This window comes from Acartia tonsa, chromosome 12 (genome assembly GCF_053477335.1).
Source record: "Acartia tonsa isolate MP-2025a chromosome 12, ASM5347733v1, whole genome shotgun sequence".
NCBI lineage: Eukaryota > Metazoa > Arthropoda > Copepoda > Calanoida > Acartiidae > Acartia > Acartia tonsa.
In genome coordinates this window covers 35,266,844-35,289,467 of record NC_137271.1, presented here as the reverse complement: position 1 = coordinate 35,289,467, position 22,624 = coordinate 35,266,844, and the positions used below count along the sequence as shown (strand labels likewise).

Below are 22,624 nucleotides of genomic sequence, written 5' to 3'. Positions count from 1 at the left end.
CCGATAAATATCCGCTGGATTAGAACCGTTTCTCAACAATACCAAAAATCGTGAATAGCATCGCATTACAAACAATTTTCCACGAATTTTAAAATAGAATTTATAATATTTTTTTGTTATAATCTTTATATTTTAAATTTAAATTTCCGATGAAAGCTGTCAATAATACAATACAAAAAATAACGGGTATAGTCCCTTTCGTGACAACGCCTCTTAAGGGGCGTTTTGTCGTATTTTCACAGTAGCATTTCTCCTATTTCTAGCTCGTGCGGGACCAATTGCCTAACCTAACTTAACCTAAAATAATCGAAAGCTGCTGTAAAAAATACAACGAAACGCCACTTAAGAGGCGTTGTCAACAAAGGGACTTTACCCAAAATAACTATTCCATACTATATAACCTAATTGTTACAGCAATAATAGTACAGAGTACATGAAAATCCAAGTTATAATATATAGAATTTAAAAACAAAATTCTTTAACCTTTCAACAAAATCACCACAAAAAGTCTTTAAGACGAAAATTAATGATTTTTTTCTCAATACAAATAATTATAAAAATGTTCATTAATATTTTTCTATATTCGTTGTTGACAAATTAATATCAAAATAAAAAGTTAAATGACATTTTCTTTGTTAGTTTTAAAGCTACGCTGTAATAAACTAAAGTATGTCTGTCTGTTAGTCAATCCGTCTGAGATTATATCTACCGTGTTTACCCCAGGACGGAATTAATACCATAAAAAAACCTAGTTTTTACCACTTTTATGGTAAAATTTTACCAGCCTATACGATTTAAAAGGTGGTAAAATTTTACCGTAACCGTGGTAAAAACACTTTTTGTGGTACTTTCTCACGCTTTTTACCATCGATTTTTACCACAATTATCGGTAAAATTTTACCAGATTTCCGGTAAAATATTACCATTTTAGGACGCAAATTTATACCAGATTTTGACCAATTTTTACCACTTTTTTGGTAAAATTTACCGCAAATTTCTGTAAGATTTTACCGAAAAAGTGGTAAAACTGTTCAACACCTGGTAATATTTTTGCCCTAAATTGGTAAAATTTTACCAGAAATAAGGTAAATATGGTAAAAATTTACCAAAAATTGTGGTAAAAACGGGTGGTAAAAATCACGAGAAAGTGGTAAAAAACGACCTTAATTATAGAAAAACATCGCTTGTACACAAATCGCAAAAATAAAAAAAAAATTGTTTTCATTATTATCTTTATTGATTGAAACACTTAAACATATTTTTTTACATAATGATTTACATAGGTACGATAGCGCGATACTATATAGGTATATATTCACAGAAATTTTCTTAATTAGTCTATAAATCTAGACGTGGTTTAAATGACCAAATATTACATAGTTTTATTCAGATAATATAACTGCATGTTTAATCGGTTTAAGCTGAGAAATTAACACAAATATACATAGGTTTTAAGCTGAGATCTGGATTCTAATTGTACTTTATACTAGAACATTTTTATACACAAGAAAAATATATTACGAAGTTACTTTCCATTATAAAATTTTCAAAAATTTGCTATATAGGAATAGCGGTTTCAAATATAATATTATATGAATATTCTCATCATCAGAACAAAACTGTAAAAACTGTCATATAGATTAATGTACGTACAAATTAAAGGTGGTTAAACATATTTTTGACTCAAGATATCTTGATATATATCACTTTTTTATCACAAATAGTTTATATATGATCTGACTGGAAGGACTATTATACATCAGCTTACTTTTGTCCTTCTTTTCTTTCCTTTTGCCTCTTGTGAAAGAAGACGCGGCAGTCTGCACACAAATAGGTGCATTCGATGAGTCTTGTGTTTGTTGGCAGCTCGCTTCGGGGACTGCGTCCATGGGCGCAGGTCTTGATTTTCCCCGGTGTTGCAGTTCTTTTGCGCCTACTCAGTTTTGATGCTGGCGGGATTGTAGGAGGGGGTGGTTCAAACATCTCCTGCTCATCATCTGACACTCGATACACTGAAATTAAAATATTTTTTAAAATTATTTTTTTGTACAAAAAAATACTTCAATTTTACAATAGTTTTTTTTTCTAGCCTAACCTAACCTAGTGTATTAATAGAAAGAGTAATATTTCTAGTTTTAGCCTAACCTAACCTAGCCTAGCCTAGCCTAGCCTAGCCTAGCCTAGCCTAGCCTAGCCTAGCCTAGCCTAGCCTAACCTAACCTAACCTAACCTAACCTAACCTAACCTAACCTAACCTAACCTAACCTAACCTAACCTAGTGTAATAATACAATGTATTACGGCATTTTCTTAGTGCCTAGTACAGAAATGTTTCACTATATGCTTTGGGCACAGTCGCTAGTATAAATATTGTACTATACCTGGGCTTTTTGGTCCTGGATTCTTTATGTTCTCATAAATTATATCAAAATCCGGTTTGTTTTCCATCCTGAAATTAAACAATCTATACTACAAAGTAAAACGATTTTTGTTTGTATGTAGCGAAGGATCTTGCTAACCGCTGAACCGATCGGGTTCTTCTCATAGGTACCGGCAAGGGAAGGGAGTGGCAAAAGAAACTTTAAGGATATACTTCATATTAGAGGGTTTAGCGAACAGAAAAATCATTTACAACACAGTCGCCAGGATAAAGTAGTAAAAACAATTTTAAAAAAATCTTACTTTGCTGGTGTTTCCATAACAGTGATTTCCTTAACCTCGTTCTCATCCGAATTTTCTGGAGAGCCAGCTGTTTTGTTCCTGAATTAAACAATATATATATAATAATCTATTTAAATTAAGTAGTTAACTTTTTGGTTCCACATTTACCCCTTCCACCTTACCCAGCTAGAGGCGTACTTGCTAGTACTTGCTTTTAATAAATAAAGGAACACGTTGAATTTGTCTTTACAGAAAAATCATTTACAACACTGTCGCCAGGATAAAGTAGTAAAAACAATTTTAAAAAAATCTTACTTTGCTGGTGTTTCCATAACAGTGACTTCCTTAACCTCGTTCTCATCCGAATTTTCTGGAGAGCCAGCTGTTTTGTTCCTGAATTAAACAATATATGTATAATAATCTATTTAAATTAAGTAGTTAACTTTTTGGTTCCACATTTACCCCTTCCACCTTACCCAGCTAGAGGCGTACTTGCTAGTACTTGCTTTTAATAAATAAAGGAACACGTTGAATTTGTCTTTACAGAAAAATCATTTACAACACTGTCGCCAGGATAAAGTAGTAAAAACAATTTTAAAAAAATCTTACTTTGCTGGTGTTTCCATAACAGTGATTTCCTTAACCTCGTTCTCATCCGAATTTTCTGGAGAGCCAGCAGTTTTGTTCCTGAATTAAACAATATATATATAATAATCTATTTAAATTAAGTAGTTAACTTTTTGGTTCCACATTTACCCCTTCCACCTTACCCAGCTAGAGGCGTACTTGCTAGTACTCGCTTTTAATAAATAAAGGAACACGTTGAATTTGTCTTTACAGAAAAATCATTTACAACACTGTCGCCCGGATAAAGTATGAAAAAATAATATTAAAAGAAATATCTTACTTTGCTTCTCCTTCCATAACAGAGTCTTGTCCGACCTTCTGGTCATCCTTTTGTGCCGGACATTTCTCGGATTGCTCCCTGAATTAAGCAATCATATTATAATTAAATAGTAAACTTTTTATGGTCCACATTTACCACTCCCACCTTACCCCTAGAGGCATACTTGCTAGTTTTGTAATATATAAAGGTGAATTTGTCTGTACCGAAAAATCATTTACAACACAGTCGCCCGGATAAAGTATGAAAAAAGATTATTAAAAGAAACTAGTGGCTACGCCCCTAGAAACCTCTAGGGGCACTTAAGGTTGGAAGGGGAAAAATCAACATCTTCCCATTTTAAATTTGAGTTTCAGAAGAGTAAAAATATTTTTTGGGGGAGGGGGTGAAGACACCCTGCACAAAAATAGTTTAAAACCTTTCCAGGACCTATAAGAAGCTTCACTTTAAAGGAGAACAATATCGGTTTAGCGGTTATCCTTCGGGACAGACAAAAAACGCTTACTACTTTATATAATAGGATATCTTACTTTGCTTCTCCTTCCATAACAGAGGCTTGTCCGACCTTCTGGTCATCCTTTTGTGCCGGACATTTCTCGGATTGCTCCCTGAATTAAGCAATCATATTATAATTAAATAGTAAACTTTTTATGGTCCACATTTACCACTCCCACCTTACCCCTAGAGGCATACTTGCTAGTTTTGTAATATATAAAGGTGAATTTGTCTGTACCGAAAAATCATTTACAACACAGTCGCCCGGATAAAGTATGAAAAAAGATTATTAAAAGAAACTAGTGGCTACGCCCCTAGAAACCTCTAGGGGCACTTAAGGTTGGAAGGGGAAAAATCAACATCTTCCCATTTTAAATTTGAGTTTCAGAAGAGTAAAAATATTTTTTGGGGGAGGGGGTGAAGACACCCTGCACAAAAATAGTTTAAAACCTTTCCAGGACCTATAAGAAGCTTCACTTTAAAGGAGAACAATATCGGTTTAGCGGTTATCCTTCGGGACAGACAAAAAATGCTTACTACTTTATATAATAGGATATCTTACTTTGCTTCTCCTTCCATAACAGAGGCTTGTCCGACCTTCTGGTCATCCTTTTGTGCCGGACATTTCTCGGATTGCTCCCTGAATTAAGCAATCATATTATAATTAAATAGTAAACTTTTTATGGTCCACATTTACCACTCCCACCTTACCCCTAGAGGCATACTTGCTAGTTTTGTAATATATAAAGGTGAATTTGTCTGTACCGAAAAATCATTTACAACACAGTCGCCCGGATAAAGTATGAAAAAAGATTATTAAAAGAAACTAGTGGCTACGCCCCTAGAACCCTCTAGGGGCACTTAAGGTTGGAAGGGGAAAAATCAACATCTTCCCATTTTAAATTTGAGTTTCAGAAGAGTAAAAATATTTTTTGGGGGAGGGGGTGAAGACACCCTGCACAAAAATAGTTTAAAACCTTTCCAGGACCTATAAGAAGCTTCACTTTAAAGGAGAACAATATCGGTTTAGCGGTTATCCTTCGGGACAGACAAAAAATGCTTACTACTTTATATAATAGGATATCTTACTTTGCTTCTCCTTCCATAACAGAGGCTTGTCCGACCTTCTGGTCATCCTTTTGTGCCGCCGGACATCTCTTGGATTGCTCCCTGAATTAAGCAATCATATTATAATTAAATAGTAAACTTTTTTTTGGTCCACATTTACCCCTCCCACCTTACCCCTAGAGGCATACTTGCTAGTTTTGTAATATATAAAGGTGAATTTGTCTGTACCGAAAAATCATTTACAACACAGTCGCCCGGATAAAGTATGAAAAAAGAATATTAAAAGAAACTAGTGGCTACGCCCCTAGAAACCTCTAGGGGCACTTAAGGTTGGAAGGGGAAAAATCAACATCTTCCCATTTTAAATTTGAGTTTCAGAAGAGTAAAAATATTTTTTGGGGGAGGGGGTGAAGACACCCTGCACAAAAATAGTTTAAAACCTTTCCAGGACCTATAAGAAGCTTCACTTTAAAGGAGAACAATATCGGTTTAGCGGTTATCCTTCGGGACAGACAAAAAACGCTTACTACTTTATATAATAGGATATCTTACTTTGCTTCTCCTTCCATAACAGAGGCTTGTCCGACCTTCTGGTCATCCTTTTGTGCCGCCGGACATCTCTTGGATTGCTCCCTGAATTAAGCAATCATATTATAATTAAATAGTAAACTTTTTTTTGGTCCACATTTACCCCTCCCACCTTACCCCTAGAGGCATACTTGCTAGTTTTGTAATATATAAAGGTGAATTTGTCTGTACCGAAAAATCATTTACAACACAGTCGCCCGGATTAAATACAAAAAAAAGAAGTGAAAAAAATTTCTTACTTTGTTTGTGTTTCCAAACAAGCGATCTCCTCTTCCAAAGAAGCAATTTTTTGCTTTGCTGCCCCAAGGTCTTGTTTTATTTTCTGCATTGTCTCCCATCCATCGTCGTCCCTGAAAAATAAAAAAAAATAATAATAAAGTAACAGGATGTCCGTGTTTATGTACCGAAGGATCTCGATAACCACTGAACAGATCGGGTTCTTCTCATAGGTACCGGCAAGGGAAGGGAGTGGCAAAAGAAACTTTAAGAGATATACTTCATATTAGAGGGTTTAGCGTAGCTGCTAATTTGAAATATCAGGGGTGTATATCCTATATGGGATCCCCTGTTCAGGTGGTGGGGGGAAAATAACTAAAATATGTGTGGTAGGACCAAAAATTTTAGTTCTTTCAATATTTCTCCATTTCCGTCCCTACTTGGTGAGATAAAAATAGGTGGGAAAAAAATACAAAATTTTGTACCACGGGAACAAAATAAATCTTGTGCGTAATGTACACCCCTGAATGAAACTATAATTATTCGCCATAACAATAATGTTTATCCTACTCTTTTCAATCCGGCTACTACCACCTTCCGAACAGAAATAGAATGGTAACAAAAATAAATAAACTTACGTAGTGCAATCCAAAGTTAGGTTCAAATCTTCTGTATCAGACGATTTAGGAGGGGTATCAGGCAGGTCAGCCAGCTTAGCAGGCAGCTCAGGCTCAGACACACTCATTTCGTTCTTCTCTTTTTCGCTATCACTGAAATATATAAATATATATTATATATCCCAGGTAATCGGACCTTTGCCCAAAGAAGTAATTACCAAAAAATATGTAATATGTATTTATGTAATTATGTTGTGATGGATTGTCGAATCCGATTCGATGAATGGTTACCAAAATATAGCTAGGGACGGACGGACGGACAGACAGACAGACAGACATCATTCTACTTCGTTTTATACATATTAAAATATTACTCACCCACTTGTGGTTTCCGGCTTCTGTTCTTCGTGCTGTTCGTCTCTCTCTAAGTCGGCTGCTGCGGCTGACATGTCGGACATTCTATATTAAATTTGAAAAGAAACAAATTATCACTGGTAATTAAATTTTCATGAATAAATGTCCAAAAAACTGACGTAGGGAATTTTAATATAATAGGGTCCAGCAAGATCACATATTGGTATATCTTATATTGTAAACAAGTATATAGACAAATTTCATTTACAAAAAGTTAATACAAATTTGAAACGTTCTCTTTTTTAATTACAGCACATAAACCTTACGGATTTTACCATGGAAATCTACCACCGTATTAATTAAAACATTCCCTACGATAACTGTCATATATATAATATTTATATACAAAATTAAACAAATATATAAAATTAACAAAAGCTAGTTGTGAATACTTTTTTTCCTTAGTTTAGGGGGTAAACTACAACTGCTATATACTGAATTACAAAAAATGCGACAGATTATACAACAAAAAATTTTCAGTTTAAGCTCTTAACTTTAAGCTCATTAAACTTAATTGGTGGAAAGGGGTAGTTTCACAAAATGCATTTGAACTTAATTTTGTGAATTGCATATTTTTCTTTGTTAAGATGGTAAAAGTACGTGGTAGAAAATTTAACTTTCTTCAAATTTATGCCATATAAATAGAGTTTAAACACATTTAAACAGGTTCAAATATACGGTTCACTAAATTAACTTCAAATGCATTTTGGGAAACTACTCCTTTCTAGATATTATAAAAAAAAGTTGAAGATGAAACTTATGAAATAAAAAAAAAATTACATATAAATATATATATACGTAAAGTCCTGGAATTATTGGGATTGACTGGGACCTATCAGGTCTTCGTCTTGTTCTTCGTCTTGTTCTTCGTCTTGTACTTCGTTTTCAGACGAAAGTTCCGACGAATAATACTTGTCTCCATTCTGCCAGGGATGTATATTCTACATGGTTCGGATGTGTAATATTTTTTCCAAGTCTGCACAGGGATGTATATTATATTTCATTAAATATAAAGAAAAAAAGGTAATAATTAAGAAAACTGAAAACATTTGTAAATTTTAAAAATTTTTAGCCGTGGACAAACAATATTTCTTGTGCAGAATATACACCCCTTTCCCGAATCAGCTGTAATGTAGCTGCCAAAGATACTGTAATTGTTTATGTTCTGAGAACATTGTTGAGAACTTGCTCTCTGTGGTGGTCTGGAGCTTGATCTTTTCTTCTTCTCTAACTCAGCATCTTCAGGCCTGATTCCCTGTTCCCACAATCTTTGCTTCTTCATGTTGGCCTTTACTCGTTTGTTGGCATCTCTTCTTGTCCGAGTCTCACCACGCTGGCCGAAATCGGGCAAATGTGTATTTGTTCTGTTCAACATTTGCTGCATCCTAATTTGGTTAGGTTGCTCACTGAGTTGACTATAACTACAACCTGGCTCTGGACTGAGTTGACTATAACTACAACCTGGTTCTGGGTTTACGTCTTCATCAGGATTTGATGTGCCTGCGCAACTTTCAGCATAATCCCGGCTTGAATTTTGTGCTCTGCTCGTGCTTGCTCTGCTCTGGTTTCTGTACAACACCGCTTCAATTTGATTCGTTGATGGAAATGTTGTTTGTTTTCTGGGACGTTTAGGAACTTCTTTGGTAGGCTTTGGCTTTTGGGCCACTTTTGCTTTTGGCCTGCGTTCAACTTCTTCTTCTTCACTACTACTACTACTGCCAGTTCCAGTGTCTGGGTCTGATTGATGACCTTGATCTGTATCATCACTTTCTGGTGCTTCTTCTTTGATGTCAGAAATTAATTCACCTTCTTCTCCATCTTTTTTCCACTTTGCTTTTTCTCCTACAAAGAAATAAAAAATGTTAAAGCAAATGTACATAATTGTAGCTTCAATATTATTTCCATACCTATATGAACATTAGTTACTATTAATCAGATTCAAATGAAAACAAGCAATATTTTTTACCCTATATTTATATGCCAATCAAAGATAAAAGGGGGAATTTTGCATTGGCAGTTGCTTTATAGGGGTACAATATGGAACTGTGAAGAAACGGCGTCGCCACCGCCGAGAACCGCCAATAAAAGCCCCAAAAAAATTCGGCTGGTTTTAGTTTTGGTTTCAAAAAGTGTCACTTTCGCCCCCCCCCCCATTTATTACATTAAGACCTGTAACTTACCGTCAATGTTGATGAGTTCTAAAATTTCCCTTTGGTTGTGTATAGAAACATTTGAGCCTACTGCAACAACCTCATAATGACCCAGGTGGTTTTCAATTATAATGGCAAGTTTGGGTAATATTATTCCACATGGATGTATCCGAATTTCCTTACTTGCTTTGCCGTCATTCTTGCCCTCAATGTCCTCAACCTCCAAAATTTCGTCACTCTCGTTTCTGTCATCTTCGTTATCCACCTCGAATGATGGTTCATTTGAGTCCAGCTGTAAACTTCTCTTGGTTTTTGCTTCGGCTTCCAATGCGGTTTGCCTTCGCTCCCGGTTCTTCTTTGGAATGATCGGCACATCATCTAAATAATTATTATAGTCATTATTTCAAATAGTATAAATGTTACCCAACCCCCCCCCCCCCCCCCCCCTCCAAGGAAATAGCTTAAAATCACCGCAGGACCAATACACAGAAGAGTAGAATCCGATCCCCAGGACACAATTAATACCATAAAAAACCTAGTTTTTACCACTTTTATGGTAAAATTTTACCAGCCTATACGATTTAAAAGGTGGTAAAATTTTACCGTAACCTCGATCGATTCAGTGGTTACTGAGATCTTAAGCTTCTGACGGCCGGACAGACATTAAGCTACTTAGTATTATAGATAGCGGCTGCGCCCATACAAATTTTAGCCTAAAACCCTGTCAGGGCCTGTACGAAGTTTCCCTTAAAACAAAATTAATGCACAGGGTTTTTATCTAAGACTACTTCTCAACTAAAATATTAATAAACTTAAATTTAGGTGATACAGTTCCTACGTTTTTCAAACTATAAATAACAATACCTTCGGCATCCTCATCATTCTCATCACTGCTGCTTTCCTCCACGACACTTGTTGCCTTTCCAGTCACCTGTCTCTCGTTACTGTTGCCTGTAAATAATTAATTTATACATTAATTTTATACGTTTCCAAACAAAAAGCAAGTACTGAAAACATTTTTTCCACCCCCCCACCCCCCCTACTTGGTGGAAAAAAAATTTTAAAAGGAAATGTGTTGTAGGAGGGATAGAATAAATAAATCATAGAGTTCTTTAAATATTTTTCCATTTTCCCCCTACTTGGTGAAAAAAAACTAGGGGGGGGGGGGGAAGAAAAATTTTAAAAAAATTAGTAGCAGAGGAATAAAAATCTTGTGCAGTATATACACAATACGAGGAAAGATAAAACTTATAAATAATAATTAATGTTCAACAAATATGTACCTGTGATTGAATTATTTCGTCCATAAAATTCTTTCTGTCTTTGCAGTGGTGGAAAGTTTGGTGGTGGTTCATCATCTTGCATTGGCACTGTATCATCAAGATTTCCCACATTTTGGGCCTCATCGTCTGTTTCACAAATAATTATCTTCTTCGACTTTTTCGAGCCCTTTCCTTTTCCATGCTTCTTCCTTTTGGAGCTTGTGATGTTTTCAAATACATTTACTTTGGGTTTATTATTGGACTGGCTGTTGACAATTGGATCATCATATAACCTACGTGGCTTTACTGGTTGCTTTACTGGTTCTGGAGTTACTGCTGGATTCTCCGCGGGTGGTATGCGAAACTCATTCCCAATCTGATCATCATTTGAATTCATTTCAACGTCGTCGCCTCCGTCATCAATTACAAGCTCACCATTGTTGCTTTCTTCATCAGCAATGTTTTCCATACCATTTTCTTCAACAGCATTGCCTTCAGCATCATTGTCTTCAACAGCATTGCCTCCACCATGATTGCCTTCACCATCATTGTCTTCACCATCAGTGGATTCATCAGCAGTGGAATCATCAGCAGTGGAATCATCAGCAGTGGAATCATCAGCAGTGGATTCATCAGCAGTGGTGTTCATTCTTCCGATCTTTCTATTTCTGGAAATTACTGTTGCTTTCTCACTGGCATTGTGAATCTTTGTCTGTTCTTCACTCATTTCTGGTTTCAAATTTATTGTGGCGTACGTATAATACATTACAGCTCTTGCTATAACCTTCTTATCACTATGGACTGTCTTGAAAAATTGCTTGGGGTTCTTTGCATTCCCAATGTCTGCATAATTTTTGATCTGAAATGCAGTACTCGACTTGTCATTGTTTCTTTTCAAGTAAATCTGGTTCTTTCCTTGAACTTCGTGGGGTAAGCAACCCATTGAGTGGCCACCTAACATGTAGTAAAATTTCTTGTCTTCGGCTGTAACACCTGGTGTTGAAGTTGTGATTGTCTTCGGTTTAATACGCCGCTTAATTCTTTGTATCTCTGCAGGGGCCAGATACAATTCACACATCTCTAAGGCTGATCGTTTCTGTGGCTTTTCCTTCTTGTCTTTCTTGTCTTTCTTGTCTTTCTTGCCTTTCTTATTGCTTGTCTCCTTGCTTGGCTTGAGTTCAAAAACCTGTTCGAACTTGTAGAGGGGGGTTGACAATGCGCGTTCTTGTTTTCGCGTTACCAGCGCTCGAAATAACCTCCAGCAGACAGGATCATCATTAGGAATCATATAATCTTCGGCTCTCTTCATATTTTCACAAAAACCAGTCGCGTCCTTGGTAAAAGTGTGTTCGAAATTGCGCTTGAACCTAGATAAAAAAAGGGTTTATATCAAAACAGTCTCAATATATAACATATAACATATATCAAGAAAAGATGAACTAAAAGTCTTGCCACATAAAAAAATACATGGTACAAAATTGAAATTCTTTGAAACATATGCCATAGAAATGTAGTTTAACAATTTAACAAGAATACAATATGCAGTTAACATTTCGTGAAACTACTTTTTTAACTAAAGAACATTGAAATGCATTTTGTGAAACTACCACTTTCACATTTAATAGACGCGGAATAGATGCGATAAATAATTGAATTACCTACAAGCTTGTACGTGGTTCCTCACTAGAAAAAGGTCGCTTGAAGACACATAGGTTCCTGTTCTCCACAAATTTGGTGGGATAGCTTCATGTAGGTACGTCTCGTTAAGCACTAACTTACAATGATCCAAGAAACGTTCCACTGAAATAATAATGAAATTTTGAATTAACTATGCATAGGTACATGTTTATTATTGTACCAGGGGTGTATATTCTGCACAAGATTTATTTTCACAAATAAAATATATATATAAAAAGATTATTGTACATGGTCACCTGCTAGCAAGAATAGGAATGCCCCTTTTATTCGGTTTATTTCCCTTGCCCCCACCTCCCTTCTCCCTGTTTTAAACGTTTTCTCATCATGTCAAATTTACAAAATAATATTTACTTACCAGTTTCGTCATCAATAAGTTCCGGAGCAGTCCAAAAGGCAGCGGTGATGCGGGCGTCAAAGGTGAACTGCTCGAACACGACATATAGGAAGGTGATGGTGTCTCTGCATACTTTCAGTAAGGTTTGCCAGCCTTTATCCACTTTCAGTGAGTCATCGAAATTTTGGATGAAAAAGACAATTTCTTCTCTTCGCATATAACCATCTTTTTTCAAGGGGTCATGGTTCTGTATTCTTTCTTTGTAAAATTCTGGTGAGAAAATACGGTCCACGACAACATCCTGATTCTCACTAGGCCCTTTATTCGCCTCCTCTTCAAGTTGCTCATCCACATTGGTCAGTCTTCTTAGATCAGTCACCAAGGTTTCCACTATTTTTCCGGTTTTCTTCATTTCTGTTGTCAGCGTTACAGTATTTTCAGCCATATCTCTTGATACACTGTCTTGCAGGTCTTTGATTTCATTCTTCAGTAATTCATGGTTTGTGGACGATTTGTTTGCCAAGTTTCTGATGGACGCATTAATGGGCTCTATTTGATTTTTCATGTGTGAGGTGAAGAAAGTACGTAGCTGCTGAAATTGGTTCTGAATTTGGTTCATAACGGCCCCGGTGAACAAATCCTTAAAATTAAACATATTAAACCACATATTTTCAAGTCTTGGTATTTTAAAAACTACGTGGTAGAAAAGAAGACTATCCACAAACAAGAGCAAGTGATCCTAAGCATCTTCCATCATTTTTGGACTTTGACAAACAAAAAAACTTGGTAAAATTTGACCAACTTTTTGGTAAAAATTGACAAGGTAAATTTTTAGGCTAAGTCCAGATTTTTGGACTTTGACCAAAAAATCAACTTGGTAAAATTTGACCAACTTGTTTGTAAAAATTTACAAGGTAAATTTTTATTGGTCAATGTTTACCAAAAATTTAGTCAAATCTTACAAGTTATTTTTTCCAGGCTAAGTCGATATATATCCTAAATAATTGTAATTTGTATCCTCTGGATGACAAAATGAAATAAAAATAATACCTCGCTTTCTTCCATCTCACCAGAAGGGGCAGATGATCCCTGGGGTCGTGATGACTGGGACTGGGGTCGTGATGATGTTGCAGGAGGAACTACAACTCTCGCGGTCCGTTGACTCGCGGAGGGGGGCCGTGGCCGTGGCCGTGGAGATGGAGGTGGGGTAATCCTTATTGGCCTTATTGGAGATGTTGTGGTTCTAGTTGTGTTCTAAAAATAATATAGATAATTATTGTAAAGCATTACTTACCGAGGATTATAGTTTTAAACAACACCGGCATTATCCTAATTTTTTTCTTCTATTTTTTAAAACTTTACCCTCCCCCCCCCCCTCTCCCGACAAAATGACTGTGTTAGGTTATGCTAGGTTAAGTTATATGGTTAGAGGGACCCAATTTGTTCAACGGTTAACGAGATTTGTTGGTACAAACCCACAAACAGACATCATGTTAGTAAGTTTAGTTTAACAACAAAACACCAACAAACCAAAAACCGATAACATTAAAACTTAAAATCCTACCTTTGCTGTTGTACCTTTGCCACCTCCAGTAGATTTGTTGCTTCCAGGTTTGGCACTTGCAGCTTTGGCACTTCCACCTCTGGCACTTCCATTAGGTTTGCCACCTCCAGTAGGCTTGTTGTTCTAAAACAAGAAATAATTGTTGTATTTACAATGCATAATAAGATATTAGATAGCAGTGGCTACGCCCCTAGAATTTTAATTACTAATATCAAATGTTAAACACACTGTGGAAAATTAATAAATAATTATACTTGGTCAATAATCTTTTGTGGTCTGTTAAGCATGAACCGATAAGGTTTTCCTTTCGATCCGGTAACATGCGAATTTATAAGTTTTAAGAGCGAAGGGTAGCAGCAATTTGTACAATAGTAAATTAGGCCTTAAATATAATTTTTACCTTTACAGAACTAGCACTCTTTCCAGTCCTTGTCATTTTGGGATCTAGCTTGGTCAATTGCCAGTCGAAATTACGCTGTTCTATCCAGGTCGTTGGCATGGGCAATTTGCATAGTTTTAAATCTGAAATGTGTAGACAGAAATTAAAATTTTATGTAAAATTAAATTAAATTGCAAACATGTACTCTTTCAAATTACAGACTAGACTTATAACACTTTAACTTCATACCCATCGATGGCCAAAAAGGTAGGGTTTTGCTAAATTAAGTTGAAATGCCTTTTTTAAAATTAGCTATAAAAAATAATTTTAATGAAAAAAATATTTTAAAGTACATTTCACATAAATTCCAAATAAAGAGGGAAGGGCCTTCAGTTGAATTTTACAACATTTTACATACATATTATAACAAAAGGGGGGGGGGGGAAGTGACACTTTTTGAAACCAAAACTAAAAGTCAAAGGAACTGAACTAAAGAAACAGTTACAGATCTGTCATTTTGCATGGCAGTTGTTTTATAGGGGTACAATATGGAACTTTTAGTTTTGGTTTTAAAAAGTGTCATTTCCCCCCCCCCCCTTTCTCTGCTTTCAATGTACAAAATTAAATTCCGATAGGAATTACGATGGAGACATCTTGATGCAACAGGTGTACGGAGATATGTGCTACTCTGTACTTCAGTAGGTTGGAGGCTAGTTGTGTTGGAGGATGGCTATAGTCTTCGGGATCGTCAGTCTTGCCTACTCCTAATACCAGGGGTGTATATTTTCAGTGTTTAAAACCATAAAACTTAATTCATATTTCCTAGACCCCCCCTTTACCACACTCTCCTCCTGGCATGATAAGAGAATTACAAATAAATTGTGGTAGGTTAAAAAGGAATTAGATGAAATGTATAGTTCATGAAATATTTCTATACAACAATTAATCATGTGCAAAATATACACCCCTACCTATTATTCTGGAATCTTCAGGAAAGGTGTATGCCGGAAAAAATGTCCTCACTTTGTGGACCAACCATACTGTTTTATCACGACGGCAGTCTGGGACAAAGTAGAGGTCTTGGCAGTCTGTATAGAATTGATTACTTTCGAACTTTCGTTTGTTGGCATTCCTTGTTCCCCTGACAGCCAGCTTTTCATTTATGTACGGTTTCACTGTGTGAAATATCAACAATCTAAATATGTCATTTATGTCATTAATGGCTGTTAAACGGAAAGGTATGTTGCTGGTGAAATCGTTATAGCTTAAGTGTTTGATCAGCAATACACGGAAAGAAAGTTATGTTACATTTTTAAAAATTACATTAAAATTTGTAAAGAGTGGGGGGGGGGGGAGAAGTGACACTTCTTGAAACCAAAACTAAAAGTCAAAGGAACTCAACTAAAAAAAAATAGTATTACCTGTTTGAAACCTCTTTAAGGCCAAAATTATATCCTCGGATGTAAGTTGATATCACATGATTGGCACTTTCGAAAGCATAACAACTGAACGCCATGGATGGTCCAAATCGGCGGACATGTTCCGGCATATGGTAAAGCATGTGAGTATTGTAACTCAAGCACGATTCGCCGTACATCTCCGCCAATTTTGAGTTCAGGACCATTATCATGGTCTTGAGCTCAGCCACACGTTCAGTTGTTATATGCTCTTCGAGACTGCGCAATATGTGGAATAAAAACTTGCATATCAGACGTTGTTCATCTTTAAGATTTGCCAACTGGAAAAAAAAAACATTGTAATAATTTAAGGTAAAACTAGCTGTTTCGCCCCTAGCCTCTAGGGGCTTCGCCCTATATACTTATTGGAAGTCCACCCTCCTCAATAGAATTATATATATAATATAGCACACGTGCGCAAATTTAAAAAGAATGTTATTGCTACACAATATAATGAAACTGAAATAAGCTTTAAATTCTAAAAAGATTATAATATGGTAAAAACCTACCTCTGCATAAAATATCATATGGTAGAAGCCCAGTACTTTGAATTCAGAACTTTTCAAATTGAGGGCTAGCTTCTTCTCTGTCAGGCGCATGATGGACGTACGGGGAACGCGATCAAAATCGCCAACAAGCTTCAATTGATCATTGATTTCATTTACTGCAGTTCATGGTAAAATATGGGTGATAAGGAGAAAATTTTCAAAATTTAAGTTCTTTAAACTTTTCAAACTAACACTCTTTTAAGCGGCATAACAAGGCGTACAAATAATGTGTAATAGACATAAATCTAAAAATGCAGAATTTTATCGCAGTGCCGAGAAATGCGCGAAGAAAACACCTATTTTACGCGTCATTTCTTTAGTCAAATGCAGTACATCCCTGTAATTCTCTCCATTTGAACTAAGTCTTCTTCTTCCAATTCTGGATAACTATTACGTCCTTTCTTCAGGTACGTCATCACTTTCTTTACATAGCCCAGGTGCAACGCGTGCATCGGATCACTGGGGGTATCTTGTATTAAATCCAAGCTCGGGTCAAGGTCAGAAAAACTGGTTTTCATGTTCTGATTATTTTCCTCTAACTTGCGGAATTTCTCGTCAGACCTCGGCGTACCCATATTTTGACTGTCACTGGGGTAAAATACATTCATTGATTCGAACAATACCAAGTTCTTTTGACGGAGATAAGTCTGTGAAAAAGCCATCCCTGGAAGGTCACAGTGTGGGCATCCATTTTTTGATCCATGGCCAAGAATGCCGAATACATCGGCTCTGGCAACGGCATCGTGGATGATGGTTCTACATTGAAAGGTATGTCCAGGTAATCCTTCTTGAATTAGTTTGTTGATGAATCGGGTAACATTATCCAGAAAGTTGTAACTGTAGGGACGCCTCCTCGTCTTCTCAAATATGCTGACTGGCAATATAACACTGAAATCCTTGTTGAAGAATAACCTGAAATAATAAAGAAGAATTAATAATAATAGCATTTAATACCTTAGACTTAAAATTGTAGTCACTGATTTATAAAACGTAAAGGCTGGTAAAATTTTACCGTAAAAGTGGTAAAAACTAGGTTTACTTATGGTATTAATTAAGTCCTGGTATACAGTAAGACAGATTTTTATATATGTATGCAATAGAAAAAAGTATCAATTGTAAACTTAGTTTTCTTTCTTATTTGTTTATTGAATGGTTTCCTAAACTTTGGCTTTAAAAATCTGGGCTGTCAATTGATGTAAAACAAATATTTTGATATCCTTTGAAATATAGGCTGCCAATCCTAAAAAATACCTTTTCGAGGGTCATGCTGTATATGAAAAGAACTTTATCCCAACCCAACCCTTTCAAATCCACAATATATTAATTACTTACCTAATCCAGACAGTATAATAGGAGATATGAGATCCCTGAGCTGCTTTCACTCCGTCGCCCGAGATGTCAAAAGTTATATGATCATCAACGGCCTGTTGTCCATTCAACCTTTTAAAGTCTGTGATGGCGTCTTGGAGGATCTCATAGGTAGGGAATCTGGAAAAAGAAATATATTTTTAACTAAAACTTGCACAATTCAAAGAAATTTTGCACCATCGGGCTCCAAATAATATTACGATGAAAAGTAATGGAACAACGATGACAACATCCATAAAAACCAAAGCACTGAAACGGTACGACAAACGGACATTAACAATTGTGAAGTATCTGAACTGAATTTAAAAATATTAAAGTCGAACCAAAATTGAATGTAAGTAAATTTGTTAAAAAAAAATGCTTCAAGAAGGATAAGGTTTATGCACATACTTAAATTTTAAGGAATTAATTATAGAGTGGCTTCGCTTATAATATTGTTCTCAAGTTGTCGCAGGAAGCAATATACCAAAGAATGATCAAACTGATAATTAGAACACTTGAAAGTTTGTTGTTAAAAAAGGAGAAAAATCGACATGTTTAAAATGGACGTACGGAAATTCTGGTAATGATTATAGAAATGCTACGCTTTCTAAATCGTAGATAAACATACCTGCACTCAATCAGTGAACCAGGAGCATTTGTAGGATTATATTTGTTTTCTTTGATTTCAACTTTGTATTTGGGTTTGAATAATGTATTATATGACGGAAATTTGAAAATACACGAGCGTTTCAGAATCGCCAGGATGATTCTAACTTTGTTGTGAGAGATGGGGTTGTCTAGAACACAAACGCTTCTGATATCATTAACAATTTCTTTCTCAAGTTCTGTAAGATGTTTGAAGCGATCCCCGTCATGATCGCCATCAGGTTCGTCATCAGGGTCATCGTCATCATCTGGGTCAAAATAATCTTCAGGTATATCAAACAATTCGACGTGTTCCCAGTCCTCGGCATCTTGAATGCTGTCATTGTCTGCATCATTATTATCGTTGGTATTATTGTTGTTAATATTGTCTACAACAATATTAATGTAGTCCGTTTCTTCAGGATTGTTATTTAATCGCTCTAAAACTTGGTTTGCGTAGCATTGATAACATATACTTTCGGTTTCCTTTGTGAAGTTGGTATTGCAGCCTGTACAAACTTTACCTAAAAAAATACGATGTTAAACATGATGTTTTATAGTTATAAACCTTCCCGGGACCTATGTGAAGGTACCCTGTAAAGGAGAACCCAATCGGTTCAGCGGTTAGCAAGATCCTTTTGAACAGACACACAGACATCCTGTTACTTTAGTATAAGGATAATGCCGTAAAGAAAAACTAGTCAAATTAGAAAGTTAAAAACTTAAAAATTCCAGAAAAAGTAGATAAATGTAGAGAGTGGGTGAAGGTGGGTTAGGTTAAGGGATCCCATGTAGAATATACACCCCTGGAACAAGGATATCTTGAGACAAACTTAACTAACGTTTGATCAAACCAATTGTTTGAAATTTAGATTGAAAGGAAAATAAAAAACAAAAATTGGGAGACAATGTTTGTGGGAATTTGGACAAACAAACAACAAACAGACAGACCGACATCGTTCTACTTTATATTACAGATATTGTAGGTTACCTTTTGACGATGCAGTTTCGTTCTCATATTCCACATCCATCAAATCCTCCTGCTGTTCTTCTTCTAGTAATGGCTGACTGTCTTCACTTTGTTGATGTTTCTTGCGCCAGTATTTACTTCTGGCTCTCGTTGCATTACAGAAGAGTTTTCTTATGGACCTCAGTTTATGCTGCAACTGGAAAAAGATTACATAATTAGTGAATTACTTATTTAAAATAATATAGGGGAGTTGTTATGGATCGTTATTTGGGCAAGCTACACGTGTCAATTGATTACAGTACATATGACTATACTGGTGTAAGAGCAAGCATGTTTATAGTGCGCTGACTGCAAGTGAAAAATAGAAATTAAAGTCGAGCATAGATTATACTTTAAGTACAGTAATGAAAAGTAAGGTCTCATCTTAAATATGTAGAAATAATTAGTTGTAAAAAGTCACCTGTACATTTTTCCTCTTATCTCCACTTCTTATACGCTTCAGTAGAGCTTTAGAGAGTGTACCAATCAAATTGTCTCCCATTTCAATAACGTCTAACAGGGGTGTATAGGTAACTCCTGAAATAAGAAGTATATGTTATAATCAGGGATGTATATTCTGCATGGGATCCCCTGCTCAGGGGGGGGGGGGAAATAAAAAATAAGTGGTTGGAGGAAAAAAAAATGTAAAAATTAAGAAAACTGAAAACATTTTTTCCATTTTGCCCCCCTCCTTGGTTAAAAAAACTAAAGAAATGTGTGGTAGGAGGGATAAAATAAATGAAATATAGAGTTCTTTAAATATTTTTCTATTTCCCCCCCTACTTTTTCAGAAAAATCTAGGGGGGAAAAAAAAAAAAAAATTTGTAGCAGGGGAAAAAAAATAAATCTTGTGCAGAATATACACCCCTGGTTATAATAATAAGGTTATTACTTGTTTACATATAACAAAAGAAGGAGAAAGTAAAAAAGGGGGGGGGGGGGAGTGACACTTTTTGAAACCAAAATTAAATGTCAAAGGAACTCACAAAATAAAGAGTTAGAGTTACAAACATAAGAAAATACCCTTATTTATTCTTTGATTGTCTATAAAATTAATTAAACTTACCTATCAAAATTGTGATCCAATTATACATACGTCATCCAGCGTTGGTCTGACATTTTTTTACTTTGAAAAAAATAACTATATACAATATACATAAAATTTTGTTTGTTCCAGTCCTGACCTGGATAATACCTATATAAATTTCCTGCCTTCCCTGAAAAGCCGACGAACGCATATATAATCGAGCCCCACTGGTCGTGACTTTTGCAGAATTCTGCAGTTGCATGGAGTTTTATTATAACAACAATGTTGAACCCAGAAAATTTGTTAATTTGCTATAAAATAAATAATAATAAATAATATAAAACAACATAACAAAAATATCAAAAAACAAAAACAAAAAATAAAACATATCAATTAAGATCTCCTAGAGAGCTATAGCCAGAAGCTTAAAAAACTGTACACGTGCATACGTAATCGTCGGCTTTAGGGGTAAATAATGTTTATTAATGTTTATATGCAGGAAATTATATATCTGCACGACCAGTGGGGCTCGATCACTGTCACCATGGGTACTTAATTATAAAATATATGGGCGCTGCAATCAAAGAGAGGTTAACGTAAATGTTCTGAAAGAACAAATTGATGTTATCCTCTTAGGAAATACCCCCCCCCCCCCCTAGAAAAACGGCCCCTGGCCTCTACCTAGCCGTATAACTTAACCTAGCCTAACCTAACCCAGCAATTTAGTTTGGGGGGGGGGGGATGGGGAGTTAAATAATACAAACAAAATTTTCTAAGAGGATAACGCCACAAATTACAATTAAAATTCGCTTTCAGCATGGATATCCGGAGGCTGGATGAAATCGCCGGCGGCGAGCTCGGCTTCTCCTAGCTTCTCCTTTCTCTTCCCTGAAAGGAAAGAACATTGAATTAAAAATGAGAAAACTAAAGCGTTTTTTAATGAAGAAACTCAAAGAATTCTGAAACATTTTTTGGTTAAAAACAATTTTTTCCCCTGCTACAAAAGACAACTAGCCATGAACAAGAGCAGGTGATTTGAAGCAACTTCCATCATTGATCCACTTATTTCTTTTTTCCCCCTCCCCTCCCCCCCCCCCCCCCGGAGCAGAATATACACCCCTGCAATAATTTCGTAGTTTTTACCTTGTTACTCTGGGTTTTATTTAGAAAAAAGGGCTGACGTTGGTGAGGAAAGGTGCACAGTCGGCTTCATGGTCAATGACATATCTCTCGGTATCATCCAGGCGGGGTCTCTCGTTCTCGTAGAGATTCTCGGGCATAGGTTCATTCTTCTTTAAGTGTGTCTCTACCCAACCGTGATGGTATAACAGTTTTACTATTTCAACAGCGTCATCAATGCCACATGATTCTTCTTGAACTCGAATATTTAGCTTGGAGAAGAGTCTCAACATCCTAACCATGAGGGCGTCCCATCTGTCATGCAGCTCGTGGTATTGGTATGGATCCATCCTAATTTGAGGAATGATTATTTTGTTTGTCTTGTTTATTTTTGGGATGGGTGTGATTAATGTTTTTTAACTTTCCGGTATTTTATTTGTCCTTAAACAAGGGGGGGGGGGGGGGGAAGGCCTGGAGCTCCGGAACCTGGAGGCCTATCCAAAAAATATTAAAACTTGGGAAAATTCATCATATAAGAATGATTTTATCCCTAATAACCTATACTCTCAGTCCAAAGATAAAGCCTATACTCCCTGTTTACGCAAATGTGTCAAAACTTCCCCCCCCCCCCCCTATTTATTTAAAACAAATTTTGTAGCAGGAGAAAAAAAATAAATCTTATACAGCTAATATACACCCATACCTGTTATTATGATGTACGCGTACCCAGGTGATTGACTTGAATAGCCTGTTATTCAGAACTATCTGAAAAGGTAGAATATTTAAGAAATAAAAAATTACAAAATAAAAATAGCTCGTATTCATTCGAATCCGGTGGATAGGAACAGGTGTTCTCATTCATACGCAAAAAAACTAGGTAACTAGCATATCGTATTATATGCATGGTTTTCTACGAATATAAAAATCTAAAAGCATAAGATTAAAAACAGTTATTTTTAGCCAGTGCCTCCGGCACCTCTGGGCAAAAAAAGTAGTTTCATTCTTATAATTGTACTCCTATATTTGCGAAAATCCGTTTATACTACGGTGCAAGAAATATATTTATTAATTTTACATTTAAAAAAGTCCTGTATATTACGTAAGCTAAAAAGAGTCCCAA

At 35.8% G+C, this 22,624-nt stretch overlaps 4 protein-coding genes and 1 long non-coding RNA gene across 5 annotated transcripts; all 5 read right to left on the bottom strand.

Moving 5' to 3' along the window:
- Nucleotides 1–1,215: 1,215 nt before the first annotated feature.
- On the bottom strand, nucleotides 1,216–2,584 carry LOC145333068 (uncharacterized). Its single transcript, XM_080178213.1, has 2 exons — nucleotides 2,381–2,584; nucleotides 1,216–2,012 (listed from the first exon to the last, which is right to left on the bottom strand). The coding sequence occupies exons 1-2, from the start codon at nucleotides 2,445–2,447 to the stop codon at nucleotides 1,765–1,767; spliced, it is 315 nt and encodes a 104-aa protein (XP_080034339.1). The 5' UTR covers nucleotides 2,448–2,584; the 3' UTR covers nucleotides 1,216–1,764.
- Nucleotides 2,585–5,127: 2,543 nt separating this feature from the next.
- LOC145333067 (uncharacterized) lies at nucleotides 5,128–7,007 on the bottom strand. The gene is made up of 4 exons (XM_080178212.1): nucleotides 6,927–7,007; nucleotides 6,570–6,701; nucleotides 5,955–6,065; nucleotides 5,128–5,760 (listed from the first exon to the last, which is right to left on the bottom strand). The coding sequence occupies exons 1-4, from the start codon at nucleotides 7,004–7,006 to the stop codon at nucleotides 5,676–5,678; spliced, it is 408 nt and encodes a 135-aa protein (XP_080034338.1). The 5' UTR covers nucleotide 7,007; the 3' UTR covers nucleotides 5,128–5,675.
- Nucleotides 7,008–7,418: 411 nt separating this feature from the next.
- On the bottom strand, nucleotides 7,419–16,451 carry LOC145333066 (uncharacterized). Its single transcript, XM_080178211.1, has 6 exons — nucleotides 16,316–16,451; nucleotides 15,321–16,087; nucleotides 10,396–15,113; nucleotides 9,977–10,063; nucleotides 9,143–9,490; nucleotides 7,419–8,804 (listed from the first exon to the last, which is right to left on the bottom strand). Exons 3-6 carry the CDS (start codon nucleotides 11,681–11,683, stop codon nucleotides 7,993–7,995), a joined length of 2,535 nt encoding a protein of 844 aa, XP_080034337.1. The 5' UTR covers nucleotides 11,684–15,113; nucleotides 15,321–16,087; nucleotides 16,316–16,451; the 3' UTR covers nucleotides 7,419–7,992.
- A 2,104-nt stretch (nucleotides 16,452–18,555) lies between these two features.
- Nucleotides 18,556–20,127, bottom strand: LOC145334193 (uncharacterized). Its single transcript, XR_013884767.1, has 2 exons — nucleotides 19,780–20,127; nucleotides 18,556–19,515 (listed from the first exon to the last, which is right to left on the bottom strand). It is a non-coding gene; the product is annotated as an uncharacterized LOC145334193 (long non-coding RNA).
- A 999-nt stretch (nucleotides 20,128–21,126) lies between these two features.
- On the bottom strand, nucleotides 21,127–22,321 carry LOC145334192 (uncharacterized). Its single transcript, XM_080179564.1, has 2 exons — nucleotides 21,529–22,321; nucleotides 21,127–21,273 (listed from the first exon to the last, which is right to left on the bottom strand). Exon 1 carries the CDS (start codon nucleotides 21,852–21,854, stop codon nucleotides 21,549–21,551), a length of 306 nt encoding a protein of 101 aa, XP_080035690.1. The 5' UTR covers nucleotides 21,855–22,321; the 3' UTR covers nucleotides 21,127–21,273; nucleotides 21,529–21,548.
- Between the last annotated feature and the right edge of the window lie 303 nt (nucleotides 22,322–22,624).